The 16,021-nt window shown below is 38.5% G+C and overlaps 2 protein-coding genes across 7 annotated transcripts in view; one reads left to right on the top strand and one right to left on the bottom strand.

The window, feature by feature from the left end:
• BLVRA (biliverdin reductase A) overlaps positions 1 to 1,453 on the bottom strand; it is a 93,258-nt gene extending 91,805 nt beyond the window's left edge. The window contains exon 1 of the mRNA XM_058534683.1: positions 1,149 to 1,453. Within this exon, the coding sequence (XP_058390666.1) occupies positions 1,149 to 1,182 (34 nt within the window). The 5' untranslated portion in view covers positions 1,183 to 1,453. The remainder of the gene's footprint in view (positions 1 to 1,148) is intronic.
• Positions 1,454 to 1,616: 163 nt separating this feature from the next.
• LOC131400036 (cytochrome c oxidase assembly factor 1 homolog) overlaps positions 1,617 to 16,021 on the top strand; it is a 100,002-nt gene continuing 85,597 nt past the window's right edge. For 2 of the 6 annotated variants that reach the window (XM_058534687.1, XM_058534689.1), the window contains exons 1-3: positions 1,618 to 1,689; positions 9,072 to 9,143; positions 15,873 to 15,978. The gene's annotated coding sequence lies outside the window, so the exon portion shown is untranslated. Of the gene's footprint in view, positions 1,690 to 9,071; positions 9,144 to 15,872; positions 15,979 to 16,021 lie in introns of all 6 variants that reach the window. The other 4 variants (XM_058534685.1, XM_058534684.1, XM_058534686.1 and 1 more) reach the window with 4 other exon arrangements.

The following is a 16,021-nucleotide window of genomic DNA, read 5'->3' as shown; positions in this document are numbered from 1 at the left end:
GATTTATTATATGAAATCTCAAGCTTGGTGTAAGACATTGCAATCTTTTTTTTTTGTGAGGAAGATATTAGCCCTGTGCTAACATCTGCCAATCCTCCTCTTTTTTTGCTGAGGAAGACTGGCCCTCGGCTAACATCCGTGCCCATCTTCCCCTACTTTATATGGGATGCCACCAAAGCATGGCTTGCCAAGCAGTGCATTGGTGCATGCTCGGGATCCGAACCGGTGAACCCTGGGACGCCGCAGCGGAGTGCGCGCACTTAACCGCTTGCGCCACTGGGCTGGCCCCAGACATTGCAATCTTAATCTCTTTGGGTTTTAAGAAGTCAATAATCAATGTCAGATCAATGAAGATTAATCAATGGATGCCTATTTTATTTCTTCATTTCCTCTGATGTAAGGAACCATTCAAATAGTCCTTATAGTTCAAGCACCTTAAAATCTGATTAGTTTCTATTAATTCTTCATAAAAGAACTATTCTGGGGATCCATAATTTAATGACAGGCCTCTTTGATAATGTGCTCTTTTAGCCAGTGGACTCCAAAGTGATGGCATGTATGTATGGCAACCTATTTGTTGCATGGGCAGAAAACAGAACTTCTATTAATATTTTTATTTCACCTTTCTAAAGTTCTATTTCTTGTGAAAATTTTATAGTATGCATAATATATATCAATACCATACATAGTACGCGTATATAATCTAATTTTATTTCTGATAGGGAGGTGTGATCAAGAGTTTGAAGACCACAGCCTTAGACTAAACTTGAATAGTCTGGCTATGGTTATGCGGTAACCATAACTCCATCACCCTGGAGTTATGGTTATGATGTGTATGAACACATCACATTTAGGTGACCCATCAATCGTGAGACTCATTGCTTTGTGGAAGAAAGGTACTTGGACTCTAAGCTTCACATTGAAAATGTAAATGATGATGAAAACAGTGGTGATGATGGCAATGGAACGGTCAAGATGAAAATAACAGCTAACGCTTATTGAGCACTTACAAAGTGCCAGACGATTCTAAGTGCTTTACACCCTCACAAGAAATCTATGAGGTACTATCATTATCCATTGTAGGATTCTATCATTATCTATTTTACTACTAAACTCCATGAAAACAGAGACCATTAGTTTTTTCTTACCCTTGCATTCCCTGGAGCACAGTAGGCATTTCATAAATATTTGGTGAATAAAAGAAAATTGAGCGTTGCCAAATTTCTCAGCCGAATAGGGCAAGGTGGATTTCACCGCCAGCGTGGGGCTCAGATCCCCGTGGCTTCGCGTCCTCGCGGGAGAGCCGAAGCGTCAGATCTCTGCGGGGAGCAATAGGAACCAGGGCTTTAAACTTCCTCGGCCAGCGCTCCCGGACTGCATATGTGTGTTGGGGGCTAACGGGACGTATAAAACAAAAAGCGGGGATCTGAGGAGACGAACCCGTTCCCGACGCAAATCCGAGCGTCTAGGAAGCTAAGCCACACAGCCCAGGCCGTCCCAGCCCGCGCCCAGCCGCTCGCGGGCCTTCGGGCGCCAGCCATCCCGACGCTCTAGCCCCGCGAGGCGGCGACGCCGGAAGTCTCGACTGCTCCCCGCGGGGCGCGCCCACCCGCGGCTCTGCCCACCCACTGCCCACATCCGGAAGGAGCCCGTCTGCTTCCTGCCGCGTGGTGCCTGTGTCCCTGACAGGTCAGCCTTCGCCCCTCGGCCTGGGATGCGCGAGAGGGGTGCGCGCCTCTCCTACCGCCAGAAGCGCTGGTTCCCGCAGTCCGGGCGGCCGCGTTTGCGCGGCGGGCGGGCTGCTGCAAGGGCAGCCCCCTCAGGGGTCACCTCCCGGCGGCTCGCGACCTCCCTGGGCTGCGTGGATGGCGCCTGGGGGCCCGTGGTGGGCTCCGCGCCTTGAGACGCTGCAAGGCGCCCGTCCCCTTGGAGCTGTGAGGCCGTGCGCAGCTGACCGTCGCCTCGCCCTGCGGTCCTTCCTGGGCGTGCCAAGAGCCCGTTTGTGAAGAGTCGGGGTCCTCCCGGAGAGGCGACAGTGGCGCTCTGTTGGTAGTCCTGAATCACGACTCTCTGAGGAGGACCCTGCCCAGATGACTGTGCGAGAGAATTTTCTGGCGCAGTGGTCATAATAGTTTTTGTCCCCATCGAACTTGAGCTCCATACAGAGGCTGACCATACAAGTGATTTTCAGTGTGGGTGACGGGGCGTGTGTGTGTGTGTGTGTGTGTGTGTGTGTGTGCGTGCGCGCGCGCGCGCGCGCGCGGTGTGCTGTGTGATTTAAGAAACCCATAAAGATTCTTACATTTTGACATTTGCTTCTCATTTCTTCCCCCAGCTCCTCCCCGTTCTCACCTGAGGGCTATTGCTCTACTTCAGCTTTGGACAGAATAGCAACACCACTTACACTTTGCACATTTAAAACACAGATCTGATTGTGTTATTCTTCTCAAAGTCTTATTGGTCCTCCCGTTGATTCAGGATAATACGAATTTCTTAGCCTGGCATCAAGACCCTTCAAGGTCTTGCTTCTACTGAGTTTTTCAGTCTCATCTCCTTTTATGAAAAACACGGTTATAGATACGTACTGTATGCTCCCGCCTTGCCAACCTGCAGTAATTTCATGACTTTGAATATGACGAGGTTTTATAATGGTTTGCTCACATTTTGAAATTTATTTTTCCATTTAGTCAGAATTTATTGAATTCCTGATATTGCTAGGCAGTGTTTTAGGAGCTGGGGATATAACGGGAAAAAAAGTCACAATCTACAGTCCTTTTAAAAAATAGCTTAATTGAGGTGTAGTTCGCATACCATAGAATTTACTCATTTAAAATATATTGATTTTTAGTACACTTACGAAGTTGTATAGCCATCACCACAATCAATTTCAAAACATTTTCGTCACCCCAAAAAGAAAACCCTGTACCCATTAGCAGTCTCTTCTGATTTCCCGTCTACTCAACCCTACTCCTAGCCCTGTGCAACTACTGTACTAATCTACTGTCTATATATTTGCATATTCTGGACAATCCATATAAATGAAATGATAGGGTATGTGGTTTTTTTTGATTGTTTTCTTTCACTTAACATTTATGTTTATTCATGTTGTAGTATCGGTACATTCCTTTTTTTTTGCTAGGTGATATTTCATTGTGTGGATATACCACTATTTATTTATCCATTGGTCAGCTGATGGACATTGGAGTTGTTTTGGCTGTCATAATGCTGCTATGAACATTCATGTACAAGTTTTTGTGTGAACAGCATGTTTTCATTTCTCTTGGGTGTATACTTAAGAGTAGAATTGCTGAGTCATATGGTAACTCTTATGTTTAACGTTTTGAGGAACTGCCAGACTGTTTTCTAAAGCGGCTGCACCATTTTATATTCCCATCAGCAGTCTATGACGGTTCTGATTTCTTCACATCCTCGCCAACACTTGTCATTATCTGTTTTTTTAATTCCACCCATCCTAGTGGGTGTGAAGTATATCTCATTGTGGTTTTGATTTGCATTTCTCTGATAGCTAATGATGTTGAGCATGTTTTCATGTGCTGTGAGCCATTTGTTTATCGTCTTTGGAGAAACGTCTATTCATATCCTTTGCTGATTTTTAAGTTAGGTTGTCTTTTCATTGTTGAATTGTAAGTGTTCTTTATATATTCTAGATACAAGTCTCTTATCAGATATATGTTGGTCTTGTAGATTATGCTATAGTTCCTTTAAATGAAGAGCACATAAGGTTAATTTTTAGTCTTCCTGGAGACCATGTTATAGCTCTGTGGGGGTAGTTCAGAGAGTGAGTTGAATAACAACTTCAATGAGTGGAGGACCAGGCCCCGGAAAAAATGCTGTGAAGAAGCTGTGAGCAGCATTTTAAGATTTGAAAAACAAAGCAGGGGGAAATAGTTTATAATCTATTCCCTATTGAGTTTTGTCTTTTCCTTATTGATTTGTAGGAGTTCTGTGGTAGAGATGTTAACCCACTGACTGTTAGATATGTGGCAGATATTTTCAGTCTATTTGCCTGTTAACTTTGTTTTATATCTTTTGCTATGCTAATGTTTTACATTTTTGTGTAGACAGGACTCACAATCTTTTCCTTTAAGAGGCTTCTGGGTGGTAGTTTGGGATATTATTCTCAAATTGCAGGACTTATAGAAACTGACATAGTAGTTCCCTGGTTGTGTGATGTCTGAGTCCCTGGTACCGTATTTAACTTTATAGTGTTCATTGTTTCAGACACTGGTGCCTCCCTATCTCTCTGCCTTGAAAAATATGTGTAACCTGCTTCAGCTTTGTTGGTTCATTTAATTTTCTGTTTCAAATAGACTCCTAGAAGTTATTCCCTTATTTATGTTTAATATACTGCATTAGGTTTGTGTGAACCATGTTGGACAGTGGTCATCGAATAGTAGGTGCTTATTTCATGCTGGCAGAAGTTTATTAGAAGATTTTTTTCTGTGCAGAACTTGACTATAACTATGCTGGTTCTATATTGATTGGGGCATGCTGGGAATACTAGTTTTATAAAATCCTATTATTTTGATATTTGTTTTTCTCATTTCATTGGTTTAAATGTAGTGGTAATTGAGATATTTTTAGGATCTCTGAACATTTTGAGAAACATTTTGAGGAAAGCTATACCATAGCTCCCTGGAAAAAGTTGCATCTCTACTCTACATACAACGTGCGAGGCTTCGTTATTTCCCTATGGCCTGATTTGTTAGGAAGACTGTTTCTTGCTTCAATCTTTCTTTGTTTAAATTGTGGTAAAATATACGTAACATGAAATTTAACATTCTAACCATTTTTAAGTGTGCAGTTCAGTGACATTAAGTACATTCACGTATCACCGCCATCCTCTCCAGAACTTTCATCTTCCCAAACTGAAACTCTCTATCAGTTAAACAATATCTCCACATTCCCCACCTCTCTTTAGCCCCTGGCAACCACCATTCAATTTTTTCTCTGAGTTTGACTGTTCTAGGTACCTCATACAAATGGAATCATACAATATTTGTCCTTGTGTATCTGGTTTATTTCACTTAGCATGATGTCTTTAAGGTTCATCCATGTTGTAGCATATTGCAGAATTTCGTTTGTTTTTTTTTTACAGTTTTATTTTATTTATTTATTTATTTTTCTGTGAGGAAGATCAGCCCTGAGCTAACCTCCATGCTAATCCTCCTCTTTTTGCTGAGGAAGACCGGCTCTGAGCTAACATCTATTGCCAATCCTCCTCCTTTTTTTTTTTTCCCCAAAGCCCCAGTAGATAATTGTATGTCATAGTTGCACATCCTTCTAGTTGCTCTATGTGGGACGCGGCCTCAGCACAGCCGGAGAAGCGGTGCGTCGGCGCGCACCCAGGATCCGAACCTGGGCCGCCAGTAGCGGAGTGCGAGCACTTAACCGCTAAACCACGGGGCGGCCCTCGTTTGGTTTTAAGGCTGAATAATATTCCGTTGTATGTATATATAACATTTTGTTTATCCATTCATTAGTTGATAGACATTTGGGTGGTTTCTATCTTGTGGCTGTTGTGAATAGTGCTGCTATGAACACTGGTACACAGATATTTGTTTGAGTTCTTTTGGGTGCATATCCAGAAGTGGAATTGCTAGATCACAGGGTAATTCTCTGTTTAATTTTTGAGGAACCGTCCATATGCTTCAGTGTCTTTTGTCATTCACGTAAAATATGAGATTTAAAAGAACTGTGTAATTTAAGCATGTATTGTCACATTTACCTTTCTAAAAATATAAATTTCAAAGAGCCATTTCCTAGTTGAAGGGATGTAGAGGTTTTCGTCTTAGGACTTGGAGATCTTTGAGTTTTAAAATTATTAGAATTCAGACTAAATAAAAGGTTTACCTGGATAGTTTCCCAAATCCTAAACTTCTTTATGATTCAAGCTCTTGGTTTTTTCGTTTGTTTTTTCTTAATTCTCTCTATGTTTTTAGTCTGTTTGGGCAAATTACCCACCATGGCAGACTCTAAAATGGAGGGAATTTTGCACACTTATGTAGTTCCAAAGGTTGGGATTGCTCCAATATCTTTCTGCTGCTCTACTTGGATACTTTGGCAATTTCTCTGGTTTGCTGTAAATACTGCTGCTTCTGATAGGCAAATTTACCCCCCACTCCTCCCCCGTGCAAAGATATCCATCTTATTAATTAGTGAAGAATGGGAAATGACCAACATTATTCTTTTTTATTACTCTACCATTATTTTTCAGCTATTCCTGATGTTGGAACTCTGAGTTGTTGTAGATACTGGGATCTCTCTCAATAACTGTGGCCTTCCTGAGATCAATGGGGAAATGTAGAAAACAGACAACAGTATGGCTCAACCAAATCTTAGAAGACTACGATCTCATGCTGCCTGCCAGACCCTCCCTACCCCCACCCCCTCCAGTTGCAACATCTTTCATAAACTCCCTCATCACTGTTACAGCCCATACCCCATAGTACACAGCAAGCATATTATCAGGAGAGATGGGAAGAACAAGTGTGTTAATGTGACTTTTGCTCTCGGTTTGGGTCCATTTGTCATCTGGGCTCTTACCTGGTCGTCCCTCTTTTTGTGGACTCTTGGCACCTTATGGCATTTGGCGTCTACAGATGCACTAGAAAGCTCACCAGATGGATTTGGATGCTCCAGACTCTAGGAACTTTAATAAAACTTAGATTTATATGTGACTTCCCCAGCATCCAGCAGATACCAAGATTACCTAGGTGCTGAGCACCCTGCTTGGCCTGTTTATGCCTCAGCTTTTTGAGGGAGACAAAACACAATCACATAAAAATGATTTCATAAGACTTCTTTTGAGGTTACCAGAATCAAAGGTGAATATTGATTGCTAGTTTTTGGTAATAGATTGTTACCTATCATCAGACCTGCCTATGCTTGGGACGAAGTAATTTACTTCTAGTGTATGTCAGTACACTTAGTACTTAGAAGCACTTCCAGGTCCATATTTAAATATTTCAACATGCTTGTGTCAGATTGGGACCTTTCTAAGTTTATTTGGGCCTCAGACCTTTGGCCTGAGTGGCAAAACTGTTGAATTTTATGTGAATACTTTCGCATTCTAACTTTTTATGATTTTTCTCCTTTCTATAAACAGATGACGCTGAGTATTTTTATCCTCTTATTCTGTAACTGTCTTTTAAAAAAATTATCACACATTAAAATTGACTATTTTGCCTTTTGGTTTACAGTTCTATGAATTTTAACGCATGTATAGATTGTTTAACCACCACTATAATCAGGATACACCTCACCTCAAATACTCCCTCATATGCTGTCTCTTCATTGTCACACCTATGCCTCATCCAAGGAACCCAATCTAAAAAGTAAATGTCATTTTGTGCTTTTTATTGTGGGAATCAGTAAGGTTGCATCCCTGCCTTTTCTCTTTTTTAATGGTTTTTATTCAAGTGTGATGGGCTAGAAAGGATAAAATCAACATTATCCCTTTACATTTTCTTTCAGAAACTCACAAACTTGCTTACAAACTTGGTTAGGAGTAGAAACATTTTGCTAGTGATGTCTTCCAACAGGTGGCAGTGTTTTGCTATAATAGGACATATTGATAAAGATTGTGATGCTTGTCAGCTGTAAAATAATTGCTTTCAGTTTTTAATTCAGAAAAACAGGACATTAAGAATTAACATTTAACTCTCAAATCTATTTTCTTGAATCTATTCCAAAATCTATCTTACTCTTGTAGTATTCCTAGCAAAGCAATCTGTGGATAAAAGTATCCCATTCTTAACACTTTTATATTTATTTTCAAATGGTTTTAAATGTTTGCAGTGTTATAAGTTTAACTCTTTCCTTAAGGTTAACCTTTGTGGCAGGAAGAACTCCAGTGTTGTGGATGAATCTGTGAGTCAGAGAATCTTATCAGAGAGACTTCAGGTGTTTTATATTCCAGTCTTCTCTATCACATGTAGAAACCCCATCTATAACATCCCTCACATTGGTGGCATTAATTAATCAGCAAATGGAGCAGATGCAGAAGAAAGATACAGATTTTGATTGCCAGCATCCTGAGTTTGAAGCTTTAATGGAGATGTTCAGTGAGAAATGATGGCGTGGAGCTTGTGAGGCATGCACAGTTAGATGATTCATATGTTTTCAAACCTAACCCACCCAAAAATGGATTCCCCTTTTCCTTACACTTCCAGCAACTTACATCTGGCAGTATATACTTTCCTGGGGACTGGGACCACCATTCATCCAGATGCTCATGCAAGATATCTTTAAGGCCTCTCAGCATTCTCTTGATTCTGCCTCTTAAGTGGAATTTCTCAAATGTGGTCACTTCATCTCTACCTCTATCAGCCTAGTCCAAACTACCATTATCTCTCACTTGAGTACTGCTTCCTAATTGGTCTACCAAAATGTTAATACCTCCACTTTATTTGTCACACAAAAGCCATTTAAAAAAATATAAAATGTGATCATGTCAGTCTCCTGCTTGAAACTTTTCTATTATTTACCATTATACTTAAAATAAACCTGAAATATTTAACTTGACTCACAACGTTCCTCCTCCCATCCCCACCCTGGCATCTGGCCTCTCTGCTTACTGCTGCAGCCTCATATCGTGCCAGTTTTCCCTTGTTCACTGTGCTCCATCCTCTCTGGTGTCCTCTTTGTTCCTTGATTGGAGGAGGTGAGGAGAATAGATGCAGGGAAATGTGTTTTTAAGCCAACATGCATTTTAGGTAAAGAAAAAATGCTTAGTAATATATTAAAGTTTATGTCTTATAGGGACATTTTCATAACAATCAGGAACGCATTACTTTGTCATTTTTCAAGTTCTCAAATTAAATCTAGGGATAAATGCACATCTAAGTGCACATTCTGTGTGGGGGAAAAAAGTTGTATTCTAACTGAGAAAAGGAAATTTAGGACCAGGCAGTCATTACCTGTTATATTCCAAGTGTGGATAATCCTTTGTATTTGGTAGCTTTCACTCAGTGTGCCTAAAATGACTTTATTTTTGTAATTTCATCTTTCTAGCATTTAATTATGCATTAAATTTGTTTTTCCTGTAGGTTGGCCTTGCCTCGGCAACCAGCTGGACCACACGACCATCTAGGGCTTAGGTGCTGTTAGTGACATCCCAAGTAAGTGATAGTTGTGCAGCCTGTTCTTGAGTTTCTTGTTGCCCAAGGCAGTTCATACCTTCCTAGGATGGTTTTGTCTGTTAAGAAGTTCTTTTCTATCTTGTACCAAATCTCTGGCCTGCAGTTTTTCCATACTGGTTCTGGCTTTCCTTGGAGGCATAGAGAACAAGCCTACCTTCTCTTTCCCCAAGCCTAACTTCTTTTCTAATGCCCGTTAGCTACTGAAGTAGCCGTTATAGCTCAGAGTATCCTTCTTGACAAACATCCTCAGCTTCTTCAACTATTTCTACTTGTATTCACTGTTCTGGGCACTTTCCACTGATTATCGTCTAGTTCAGTGTTTGAAAGTGTTGATTTTGGACCGCCTGCATTGGAATCATCTAAGACTCTTGTTAAAAGTGAAGATTCCTGTGGGATTCAGATAGTGGATTGACTCTTCTAATTTTGCTCCCTATTGAAACCCCACTAAAACCACAGTAAAGACCCACAGGACAAGAACATCAGGAAAGGAGACAGTAGCAATACAGTTTGGAAAACTGAAAAGCCTAAGAGTGAATGTAAATTAACTTGGACGCCCAAGACTCATGAATCTTAAATTGGCAGTGGGAAAAGCTGAAACCAATCATATTTACCCTGTAAATTCTTAAAAAGCTCAAGAATTGGCATTGCCAGATATCTCTGGAAATTAGGATACAAGGGAGATATAATAAGAAAGACTGAGTGAATATTGCCAAGAAGTAATTCTCCCAATGGATGCTGTTCACCTTGGGTCGAATTCTGCGGGTTCAAAGCAGATGATCTCTGGATAAAGTAGCATTTCTATATAGGAAGGCATTCCTATCATTTCCCAGGAAATTTGTATGTTTATTCGAATCCCAAATCCTGAGTAAAATCATTAAAAAGTCAGGAAAACAGAAACAAGAATTACAGTTACAACATGTTATTCTGTGTAGTATTGTTAACCTTGCCATTAGATCTCAATGTTGTGTATGTAAATACTACCCAATAATGTTTGCTGGTGTTTTCGAGTTCAGGATAGTCGCTATAGACTATAGTTTTTTGTAAATGCTTTACAGAGGAATTGCAAAGAGAAAAAGGTGTGAATGTTTTTGTGGAATATTCCAACATGAAATGACAACTTAATCTAAAATCTGAATTAGCAAAAGCAATGTTGATTTTAAAGGCAAAACCAAAATCAGAGTAAGCAGACAAAATAGTTTATCATTAAACAAAGTAAAGGAGCTTATAGCTTATATAAAGCAACATGTACCTAAACACTCTAAAGATGCTTTTTGATACACTCTGAATTTGACCAATGTCAACACAAAATGAATGAAACTTTTCTACATCTGGATTTTGTCATGAAAGACTATTGAACAGGCCAAATACGATATGATATGTTTTAAAATTTCATTTTAATAATGATAACTTCTAAGTATAGTATTATCTTTCAGTTTTTACTTGCATTTTTATTTGGCATTTATTTTATATTAATGTTTCTTTTTTAAGGTCTTTTATTTTTCCCCCCAGGTTTTTTAAGGTATAATTGACATATAACATTGTGTAAGTTTAAGATATACAATGTGATGATTTGATACACGTATAAATTTTGAAATGATTACTCTGATAGGGCTAGTTAATGCCTCCATCACCTCACGTAATTACCATTTGTGTGTGTGTGTGTAGTGAGCACATCTGCTGTCTACTCTCAGCAAGTTTCGAGTATATAATACAGCATTGTTAACTGTAGTTACTATGCTGTACATTAGATCCCCAGAATTTATTCATCTTAAAACTGGAAATTTGTACCGCTTGACCAACATCTCCCCATTTCCCCTACTTCCCAGCCCTTAGCAAATATCGTTCTACTCTCTGTTTCTATGAGTTTGGCTTTTTCATATTCCACATACAAGTAATAGCACACAGTAAATGTTTTTCTCTGTCTAACTCATTTCCCTTCATAATGCTCTCATGGTCCATCGCTATTGTCCAAAATAGCAGGATTTCCTTCTCTTTTAATGACTGAATAATATTCCATTGTGTATGTGTGTGTGTGTAGGCATATATATATATATATATATATATATATCACATTTTCCTTTTCCATTCATCCATTGATGGACACTTAGGTTATTTCCATGTCTTGGCTATTGTGAATAATGCTGTAATGAAAATGGGAGTGTGGATATCTCTTTGAAATAGTAATTTCATTTCTTTTTGATATACACCCAGAACTGTATAATAGTGATAATTATAATTATTGATATTTACTGATAATTAGTGATGTTGAGTATCTTTTCATGTACCTGTTGGCCATTTGTATGTCGTCTTTGGAAAAACATCTATTCAGATCCTCTGCCCATCTTTTAATCAGATTATTTGCCTTTTGCTGTTGAGTTGTATGAGTTCCTTATATATTTTGGATGTTAACCCTTATCAGATATATGATTTGCAAATATTTTCTCTCCTTCTGTAGATTGCCTTTTAATTTTGTTGATTATTTCTTTTGCTGTGCAGAAGCTTTTTAGTTTGATGTAGTCTCATTTGTTGATTTTTCCTTTTGTTGCTTGTGCTTTTGGTGTCATATCTAAAAAATCGTTGCCAAGATTCATGTCAAGGAGCTTTTCCTTTATGTTTTCTTTTAGGAGTTTCATGGTTTAAGGTCTTACATTTAAGTCGTTAATCCATTTCTAAATTAATTTTTGTGAGTGGTATAAGATAGGGTTTCAATTTCATTCTTTTTTTTTTTTTTTGGTGAGGAAGATTGGCCCTGAGCTAACATCTGTTGTCAGTCTTCTTCTTTTTGCTCAGGAAGATTAGCCCTGAGCTAACATCCATGCTCATCTTCCTTTGTTTTGTATGTGGCATGCTGCCACAGCTTGGCTTGATGAGCTCTACATAGGTCCGCACCCGGGATCCGAACTTGTGAACGCTAGGCCACTGAAGTAGAGCATGTGAGCTTAACTACTATGCTACCAGGCCAGCTCCTCAATTTCATTCTTTTGCATGTGAATATTCAGTTTTCCCAATACTTATTGAAGAGACTGTCTTTTCCTTATTGAGTATTCCTGGCTCCCTTGTCAAATTTGTTGACCTATATGTGTGGGTTTATTTCTGGCTCTCTATTCTGTTCCATTGGTCTGTGAGTCTGTTTTTATGCCAGTACCATACTGTTTTGATTACTATAGCTTTGAATATAGTTAGAAATCGGAAAGTGTTTTGCCTCCAGATTTGCTGTTCTTTCTCAGGATTGCTTTGGCTCTTTGGGTCTTTTGTGGTTCCATACGAGTTTTAGAATTTTTTTTCTATTTTTGTAAGAAATGCCATTGGAATTTTCATAGGGATAGCATTAAATCTATAGATGGCTTTGGGTGGTATGGCCATTTTAACAATGTTAAGTCTTCCAGTTCATGAACATGGGATATATTTCCATTTATTTGTATTTTCTTCAATTTCTTTCATTAGTGTCTTATACTTTTTTCAGAGTACAGATCTTTCACCTCCTTGGTTAAATATATTCTTAAGTATTTTATTGTTTTTGGTGCTATTATAAAGGGGATTGTTTTCATTATTTCTTTTTGAGATATTTCATTGTGAGTATATAGAAACGCAATTGATTTCTGTATGTTGATTTTGTATCCTGTAACTTTATTGAATTTGTTGATTAGTTTTAACAGTTTTTTGGTGTGGTCTTTAGGATTTTCTGTATTTAAGATCATGTCATCTTCAAAAAGAGACAATTTCTTCTTCCTTTCTGGTTTGAATACTTTTCTTTCTTTTTCTTGCCTAATTGCTCTGGCTAGGACTTCTAGTACTATGTTGAATAGGAGTGGTGAGAGTGGGCATCCTTGTCTTGTTCCTGATATTAGAGGAAAAGCTTTCAGCATTTCATGTTGAGTATGATATTAACTGTTGTCTGGTCATATATGGCCTTTATTGTGTTGATGTACATTCCTTCTATACTCTATTTGTTGAGAGTTTTTATCATTGAAAGTTTGTAGAATTTTTGTCAAATGCTTTTTCTGTATCTGTTGAGATGATCATATGATTTTAAACCTTCATTTTGTTAAATCACATTTATTGATTTACAGATATTGAACCATCCTTGCATGAAATCCTACTTGATCGTGGTATATAACCTCTTAATATGTTGTTGAATTGACTTTGCTAGTATTTTCTTGAGAATTTTTGCATCCATATTCATCAGGTATATTGGCCTATAGTTTTCTTTTCTTGTAGTGTTCTTATCTGGCTTTGGTATCAGGATAATGCTGGCCTCGTAAAATGAGTTTGGTGTGTTCCCTCCCCTTCAATTGTTTGCAAGAATTTAAGAAAGATTAGTGTTAACTCTTTTTCAAATGTTTGGCGGAATTCCCTAGTGCAATTAGCTGGTCCTGGTTTTTGTTGTTGTTTTTAGGAGTTTTTTGATTACTGATTTAATCTCCTTACTTGTTATTGAGCTATTCAGATTTTCTGTTTCTTCATGATTCAGTGTTGGTAGGTTGTATGGTTCTAGGAATTTGTCCATTTCATCTAGGTTTTCCAGTTTGTTGGTGTATAATTGTTTATAGTAGTCTCTTCTGATCCTTTGTGTTTGTGTGGCATCAGATGTAATGTCTCCTCTTTATTTCTGATTCTATTTATTTGGCTCTTTTCTCTTTTTTTCTTAGTCTGGCTAAAGGATTGTGAATTTTATTTTATCAACAAAAACCGCTCTTATTTTTGTTATCTTTCTGTTTTTCTGGTCTCAATTTCATTTATTTCTGCTCTCATTTTTGTTATTTCTTTCCTTGTGATAACTTTGGACTTCGTTTGGTCTTCTCTTTCTAGTTCCTTGAGGTATAAGGTTATATTGTTTATTTGAGATCTTTCTTTTTTCTTAACGTAGGCATTTGTTGCTATAAACTTCCCTCTTAAAACTGCATTTGTTTCATTCCATAAATTTTCCTATGTTGTATTTTCTTTTGCTTTTGTTTCACAATTTTTTGTGTGTGTGAGGAGATCAGCCTTATGCTAACATCCACCAATCCTCCTCTTTTTTTGCCGAGGAAGACTGGCCCTGGGCTAACATCCGTGCCCATCTTCCTCCACTTTATATGGGATGCCGCCACAGCATGGCTTGCCAAGCAGTGCGTCGGTGCGCGCCTGGGATCCGAACCGGCGAACCCCGGGCCGGTTGTGTGCGCACTTAACCACTTGTGCCACCAGGCCGGCCCCATGTTTCACAATTTTTTTTTATATTTCCCTTTTGATTTTTTCTTTGGCCCACTGGTTGTTCAAGAATGTGTTGTTTCATTTTCACACACATTTCTGAATTTTCCATTTCTCCTCCTGTTATTGATTTCTAGTTCCATACCATTTTGATCCGAAAAGATATGTGATATGATTTTAGTTTTCTTAAACTTGCTAAGACTTATTTTGTGACCAAACATATGATCCATCTTGGAGTATGTTTTACGTGTGTTTGAGAAGACTGTGTATTCTCCTGCTTTTGGATGGAATGTTCTGTATATGTCTGCTAGGTCCATTTGGTCCAATATGTAGTTCAAGTCCAAGGTTTTCTTACTGATTTTCTGTCTGAGTGACCTATCCATTGTTGAAACTGAGGTAAAGTCTTCTACTATTACTGTATTGTTGGCTATTTCTCCCTTCGTATCTATTAGTATTTGCTTAATATATGCAGTTGCTTTATTGTTGGCTGTGTAAGTATTTATGATCAATATATTCTCTTGATGAATTGAGCCCTTTATCATTATAAAATAACCTTCTTTGTTGTTTCAGCTTTCAAGTTATAATCTATCTTCTCTGAAATAAATATAGCTACTCATGCTCTCTTGGTTTTCGTTTTCATGAACTATCTTTTCTGTCCCTTCATTTTTTTTTTTTTTAACTTTACTTATTTATTTTTTTCCCCCGAAGCCCCAGTAGATAGTTGTATGTCATAGCTGCACATCCTTCTAGTTGCTGTATGTGGGACGCGGCCTCAGCATGGCCGGAGAAGCGGTGCGTCGGTGCGCGCCCCGGTTCCGAACCCGGGCCGCCAGCAGCGGAGTGTGCGCACTTAACCGCTAAGCCACGGGGCCGGCCCTGTCCCTTCATTTTGAGCCTATTTGTGCACCTAAAGCAGGAGTTTGTCTCTTGTATGCCTCACATAGTTGGGTCTTGTTTGTTAACCATGAAGCTACGCTATGCCTTTTGATTGGAGAAATTAATCCATTTACATTTAAATTAATAATTATTGATAGATAAGGACTTATTAAGCCATCTGATTAATTGTTTTCTGGCTGTTTTGTAGTTTCCTCGTTCCTGTCTTCTTCTGCTGTTTTCCTTTGTGAATTGATGAATTTCTATAGCTTTGATTCCCTTCTCTTTATCTTTTATCTAATGCAAGCTTTTGCTTCTTAGTTACCATTAGGCCTACATAAAACAGCTTATAGATATAACAGTCTGTTTTATGCTGACAACAATTTCACTTCAAATGCATACAAAAACTGTACTGTTTTATCCACCCTACCTTTTCTGTTTTTGATGTTACAATTTATAACTAATTTACAAATTATTGTAGCTATAGTTATTTTTCATACTTTTGTACTTTAACCTTTTATTGGAGTTAAGTGGTTAACACACCAACATATTGCAGTATTAGAATATTCTGAATTTGACTATATACTTACCCTCACCTGCGTGTTGTATGCTCTCATGTTACTAATTAGCATCTTTTCATTTCAGCTTGTAGAACTCCTTTCAGCATTTCTTGTAAGGCAAGTGTGGTGGTGATGAACTCTCTCAGCTTTTGTTTTTCTGGGAGCATCTTTATCTCTCTTCATTCCTGAAGGTCAGCTTTGCTGGGTAATGTATTCGAATTGGAAATTTTTTTT

This window comes from Diceros bicornis, chromosome 41, assembly GCF_020826845.1.
Source record: "Diceros bicornis minor isolate mBicDic1 chromosome 41, mDicBic1.mat.cur, whole genome shotgun sequence".
Lineage (NCBI taxonomy): Eukaryota > Metazoa > Chordata > Mammalia > Perissodactyla > Rhinocerotidae > Diceros > Diceros bicornis.
The sequence above is the reverse complement of the archived record's forward strand: the minus strand, read 5'-3'. Positions and strand labels throughout refer to the sequence as shown.